The 7,138-nt window shown below is 40.6% G+C and overlaps 1 protein-coding gene across 1 annotated transcript in view; it reads right to left on the bottom strand.

Annotated features, from left to right (window-relative positions):
• Nucleotides 1–204: 204 nt before the first annotated feature.
• The window catches only part of LOC311293793 (uncharacterized protein), a gene marked incomplete at its 3' end in the record, with an annotated part of 33,260 nt that continues 26,326 nt past the window's right edge, over nt 205–7,138 (bottom strand). The window contains exon 5 of the mRNA XM_084414278.1: nt 205–466. Within this exon, the coding sequence (XP_084270404.1) occupies nt 205–466 (262 nt within the window). The remainder of the gene's footprint in view (nt 467–7,138) is intronic.

Here is a 7,138-nt window from a genome sequence, read left to right as displayed (position 1 = left end):
AAACACCCCATAAGAGTCTCAGAGTTCCTCTGCTCTGCTGGTGTGAGGTCAAGTAGCACTTGTAATGCTAACCCTTCCAGCGCCAATGCCAGCTGAGCATCTGAATCTTCCTTACTCCCCCCGGCCCGCCAGGCTGCCAGCTGTACTTACAGGGCTCAGGTGGCACAGATCCGGCGTACTTGTGCAGCTTAACATGGGCCAGACTCAACTCAACACCTTCCTTCCAGGCCGAATTTCCATTGATGGATCCACACTTCCAGTCATGGAGGGATGGCACTTTCTCAGCAATTCAAAACCAGCATGTTCACTCTCACCGGCTGAAGCATCGTCCTCATCCTGGCCCACTTCCAACTCGCACGGATCTCGCAGAATCGGCCGGTGCTCTCCCGCGGGCCGGTAGACTGTGCACTGGCTAAAGCTTCTCTCTCTTTCCCAGCGCAGGGTTTTCCCCGCCGCGGCTTCGCATCTCCTCCACGAGACTGCTCAGATCACGCAGGACACATTCCAGTTCACGCTCGGACAATCCCACTTCTGACACCAGTGTAACATCTGAAGAGTGACAGACAAGGAAGGCTTTGTTTCTGGACTTTTTACTCATAAGTACGCAGAACAACTTTAACAGAAGTGCACTAGCCTGCTCACTACTAGTCTCTTCTTTCTTCCCGCCTAGGAACTGCCGTGCAAAAATAATACAGCGATTTCACCACAATTATCATTGCAACAATATTTAAGCAATTTCAACAATTTTATACAAGATTCAACGTAATTTTATTACTCAATTCAGCTTCTATTTATTTTAAGCTTATAGTTCGAGTCTGAGATCCACCGTGAAAATGCTTCTGTTTCGCAGTCTTCTAATGTAATACAGTTTATCAATTTTTACGAATGATACAGATGGTGACAGTGATTAACGAAGATGAAAGTGGTGCTCATGTTCTCCAGCAGGATATGACATCATCAGAGAGTGGACCTATGACACTCATTTACAGCCAGGGCTGTAGTACTCGAGTCCGGTCTTGGACTCGAGTCCGGACTCGAGACCGTTTTTCTATGGTCTCGGACTTGTCTCGGACTCGGCCACTGGTCTTGCCAAATATGGCTTTTGGTCTCGACCGAGTCCAGGTTTTTTTTATTATGTTCCCAGTAATAATGTATTATTGTAGTATGCTTCCCGCACACTTCCGCAGAAACCTCCGTAGATGGTGACCTGCGGGTGTGTTATTTATTTTCTACTATTTACTGCAATACGGCGCATAGCTGAAATAACAGATCCGTCTATTCACTGCCGATCATAATATCAAATTGCTATATGGACTAGTGACTGTGAATATTAAAGACTGCTATCAAAGTCTGATTGTTCAGCGAGTCTCTGCAAATGAGTGCAGGTTCATGTACTACACATACTCAAGTACACGTTCATCTTCAGCATTTCATCGTCAGATACGCTCAGAAACCCGTCAAAATAAAAGTTCGGTTTAACGTGAAGAAATGATCACAGATATATTTGACTGGAGTGAAGCTATATTGTCATTTGGTTGCTCAAATGCTCAGTACTAGTACCTAGCAGTGGTAATAGTAGTAGGTTGGTGTTTGTATATCAGTTCTAACCAGTGTTCGAATTGTGTCAAAGCTCTTGGGGGGTCCCCAAAAAAAAAAAAAAAAAAACGTAATAATATACATATTTTCATTTATTTATTTCATATAATACTATAATTTCATTTACTTAACTTTTAGTGTTTCAGAACATATTTTTGCAGTTGAGCATTAACTCTGTGCATCAAACTTAAATTGTCAATGTTTCATTACATCACTGTTGGAAAACACTCTTATCAGAATAATTTTTTTAGCTTTATGGTTATGGTTCAGTCTCGAATGCGCATGCGTCGCGTCTGAACGCGTTGTTGTCTTTGGAGCTCCATCGATTTGATTTATAAATCTTGATTTTATTCTTTAAACTTACAACAAACATTTTCTACTTTACCTCACTGAGAAGCACTACTGCTCAACCCTCATAGTTACAACGCGGACTGTTGAGCAGACGCGTCTCAAGCCTATTAGTGATCCAACGCTGGATACTCCTATAGGTTACTCCCGTGGATCACGGCTGAACGCGTCTTCTCAACACTCACTTACAAACATTTTTCGCCTATCGTGCGTCTACTCTACACCCGTACCACTAAAAAGACGGATTATATCTAAAACTTCAGTCATAAATTAGTATTAATATTGATAGCATCACTGGTAGCTTCGTTGCTAACTTACTGTCCATCTGTTAAAATGGCGAATATATCAGATGAAAGTAGTCTACCTTTTGGTGCAGGTGAGGACACATTTGAGCTGCACGCACTGCAGTCTGAGCTGGAAGCTGTTGAGAAACAGATCCACGACCTTTTATTGAGACAAGCCGAGCTGATAGACCGGCGGTTAGCTCTTGAAACATCACGCGCCGATGCACACAAATCAGAGATTAACGTTACTAACCCGCTGACTCCGACTTCGTCTACTCCGTGCGTTTCTCAACATAGGTCCCGAGCGCCGAGGTCGCGATCAGCCATGGTCTCGTTCACTCCGGCTCCAACACGCCACCACGAAGCCTGGGTGGTTCCGCAGCGGAAGACGCGAGTCAGGTCTAGACCAAGACTCTCTCCGACCCTCCCGGTTTTCGAGTTATCCACACAAAACCGCTTCTCCCCTCTTCGCGAAACAGAACGCGATGCTGTGATCATCGGCGATTCCATCATTCGGCACGTACGCGCAACGTTAGGTAAAAGTAAGGTGCACAGTCACTGCTTTCCTGGTGCTCGTGTTTCTGAAATCGCTACTCACGTTCCCGAGATTCTGAACGGTGACGAGCGCGTCGGAACTGTTGTCCTCCACGCGGGAGTGAACGACATCAGGATGCGCCAGACAGAGATTCTGAAGAAAGACTTCAGGAATCTGATCGATACGGTACGCAGCACATCGCCTGAAACAACGATCATAGTGTCAGGACCGCTTCCCACGTACCGACTAGGACATGAAAAGTTTAGCAGATTATTTGCGCTAAATGAATGGTTAATGTCATGGTGCAATGAGCAGAAACTGCTCTTTGTAAATAATTGGAATCTGTTTTGGGAGCGTCCTAGGCTTTTCCGTGCCGATGGCTTACACCCAAGCAGATTCGGAGCAGATCTTCTGTCGGATAACATCTCCAAAATGTTAAATACCTTTTGACTAGTAACCAAAAGTCCAAATCATAGTCTCTGCTGCACCAATTTAACTGATATAAATACTAGTGTAGAATATTGCATAGAAACCGTGTCTATTCCTCGTTTAGTGAGATCAAATAATATATCTACTGCAGGATCTAGGAAAAATCTAATTGTTATTAAAACAGAAAATGTTGCTATTAGTAAACAAAAACAATTTCTAAAGCTAGGTCTTCTAAACATTAGATCACTCACACCTAAGGCAGTTATTGTAAATGAAATAGTCACAGATAATAGCTTCGATGTACTTTGCCTAACTGAAACCTGGCTTAAACCAAATGATTATTTCGGTCTAAATGAGTCTGCTCCTCCTGGATACTCCTATAAGCATGAGCCCCGTCTAATTGGTCGTGGCGGTGGTGTTGCGACAATTTATAGAGATATTCTCAATGTTACTCAGAAAGCGGGTTATAAGTTTATTTCGTTTGAAGTACTTGTACTAAATGTTACGCTCTTAGATGTTAGAAAAACATCCCTATTATCTCTAGCCTTGGCTACCGTATATAGACCGCCTGGGCCTTACGCTGATTTCCTAAAAGAGTTTGCAGATTTTCTCTCAGACCTATTAGTCAATGTCGATAAAGCATTAATTGTTGGAGATTTTAACATACACGTAGATAATCCAAATGATGCGTTAGGGGCTGCGTTTACAGATTTATTAAATTCATTTGGGGTCAAGCAAAACGTCACCGGACCAACTCATCGTCTTAATCATACACTCGATTTAATTATATCACATGGAACCGATCCAACCGATATAGATATTATACCGCAAAGTGATGAAGTCACTGACCATTACATGGTAACTTGCATATTACGTACTGCTGTAATATGTCATGCAGCGCCGCGTTATCAACCAGGCAGAACAATCCTTCCATCCACCATAGATAATTTCTCAAATTGCTTATCCGATCTGTCTCAGCTGCTGCCTGAACCCAAACAAACAGATGAACTAGAAGAACTAACTAGCACTATGAGCACTATTCTCTCTAGAACATTGGATGTTGTTGCACCTATTAGATTAAAAAAGGTCAGAGAGAAAATTAAAGCACCGTGGTACAACAATACCACGCATGTTCTAAAGAGAGAAACCCGTATTTTAGAGCGTAAATGGAAACAAACTAATTTAGAGGTCTTTAGAATCGCGTGGAAAGACAGTATGTCACGTTATAAAAAGGCCCTAAAAGCAGCCAGGGCTGAGCACCTCCGCAAACTAATAGAAAATAACCAAAATAATCCAAGGTTTTTATTTAACACCGTGGCTAGACTAACAAATAAACAGACATCACCCGAACAAAATATCCCATTACAGTTTAGTAGTAATGATTTTATGAAGTTCTTCACTGAGAAAATAGAAAACATCAGAACCACAATTGTAAACGTTCAATCTTCAGTTGCGCCTTATAATTCAGCCTTAATTATCACCCCGCAAGAACAATTACAGTGCTTTACAACTATAGAACAAATAGAGTTAAATAAACTTATCACTTCCTCTAAAACAACAACATGTTTATTAGATCCGATACCAACTAAACTACTGAAAGAAGTGTTACCTGTAGTGGAAGAGCCTCTCCTTAATATTATTAACTCGTCTTTATCTTTAGGTCATGTTCCAAGAACATTTAAACTGGCAGTTATAAAACCTCTCATTAAGAAACCACAATTAGATCATAATAACCTAGCAAATTATAGACCCATTTCAAATCTTCCATTTATGTCTAAAATATTAGAAAAAGTGGTGTCCGCTCAATTGTGTTCTTTCTTGCAAGAAAATGATATCTATGAGAAGTTTCAGTCTGGTTTCAGGCCGCACCATAGCACTGAAACTGCGCTCGTTAAAATCACAAATGATTTACTTTTAGCTTCTGACCAAGGCTGTATCTCAATACTAGTTTTACTTGATCTTAGTGCTGCGTTCGATACTATAGATCACACAATACTCTTAGATCGACTACAAAATTATACTGGTGTTCAAGGACAAGCATTAAGCTGGTTTAGATCATACTTATCTGACCGCTACCATTTTGTCTATTTAAATGGAGAAAAATCGATCATAACTCCAGTAAACTATGGAGTGCCGCAGGGATCTGTGTTAGGCCCTCTATTATTCTCAGTATATATGATGCCACTTGGAAATATTATAAGGAAACATGGAATTAGTTTCCATTGTTATGCTGATGACACTCAAATATATATTTCATCACGGCCAGATGAAAACGATAAATTATCCAAATTGACAGAGTGTGTTAAAGATATAAAAGATTGGATGACGCGTAATTTTCTTTTATTAAATCCAGACAAAACAGAGGTACTACTTATCGGTTCAAAAAACCGCCCACAAAACCTCTCGCAATACAACTTTAATATAGTAGGATGTCCTGTTACTTTATCCTCTACAGTAAAAGACCTGGGTGTTATACTCGATTGCAACCTGTCTTTCAAAAATCATATTTCATATGTTACAAAAACCGCCTTTTTCCACCTTAGAAACATTGCTAAGCTACGTAATATGCTATCAGTTTCTGATGCAGAAAAGTTAGTTCATGCATTCATGACCTCGAGACTAGATTACTGTAATGCTTTATTAGCCGGTTGTCCTGCATCCTCAATTAACAAGCTACAGTTAGTCCAAAATGCCGCCGCTAGAGTTCTTACTAGATCAAGAAAATATGATCATATAACACCGATTTTATCATCACTGCATTGGTTACCTATAAAGTTCCGTATTAATTACAAGGTATTGCTACTGACTTATAAAGCCCTAAACGGCTTAGCTCCAGTCTATTTAACGGATCTTCTATCGCCCTATAATCCATCGCGCTCTTTAAGATCACTAAATTCAAGGCTTTTGGTCATACCTAGGATATCCAGAACCACCAAAGGAGGGAGAGCATTTTCACATTTAGCTCCAAAACTCTGGAATAGCCTTCCTGATACTGTTCGTTGCTCAGACTCGCTCTCCCAGTTTAAAACTAGATTAAAGTCGCATCTCTTCAGCCAGGCATTCATATAATATTTTTAATCTTACAGTCCAAATTACAATCCGGCCTCTAGTTAATAAACGCCAGAGGAGAACTGGCCCCCGACTGAGCCTGGGTTCTCCCAAGGTTTTTTTTTTTTTCTCCATTGGGTCACCTGATGGAGTTTTAGGACACTATTAGGTCACTTGATGGAGTTTTTCGGTTCCTTGCCACTGTTGCCTTTGGCTTGCTCAGTTGGGGATATTCTGGATATCTAATTTGATTTTATCAATAAATTCCACTAGAAACAAACCTTGTTGTATTATTTTAATTTAATACTGTGAAGCTGCTTTGATACAATCTGTATTGTGAAAAGCGCTATACAAATATACTTGACTTGACTTGACTTGACTTTATAAAGGGCATTTCTTTCCCTAATTTGTACTCCCTATACTCTTTCCATACTCTCAGGGAACTAAGGTTACGTTAGTAGCCTAACCGAGTAGGCCTACGTTATTTCTTATTTAATTTTTTTGATATTGAAAATTGTTTTAATCAGGGCATTTGTCCGGTTGGGCAAGTAGGCTACAATTCTCTTTCACTTGTCCCTTAAAAAACACACGCACGTGTCCCGGACAACCGTTAATGTCGAAATTCTATTCAGATCAGTAAATTACCAAACAATCATAAAAGAAAGAAATATTATCTTACTGTCATTGTGAGGTGAAAATGAGGATCCACTCTGCCAGACTCTCGTGAAAGTGCTTATCTATAGCACGAAATTTATTTCTCGTACCATTTATTTGGCAAAAATAGTTTTTGCGTGCATATGATACGCACTTTATGGCGTGTAATACGCACGTACTCCACACTCCTAATCCTACCTAAGGGGTTTGCAGTAGAGGTCTGCGCGGGACTGTTTTTTAAGTC

Source organism: Rutilus rutilus (assembly GCF_951802725.1).
Source record: "Rutilus rutilus genome assembly, chromosome: 7".
In the NCBI taxonomy this organism is placed as follows: domain Eukaryota; kingdom Metazoa; phylum Chordata; class Actinopteri; order Cypriniformes; family Leuciscidae; genus Rutilus; species Rutilus rutilus.
The sequence above is the reverse complement of the archived record's forward strand: the minus strand, read 5'-3'. Positions and strand labels throughout refer to the sequence as shown.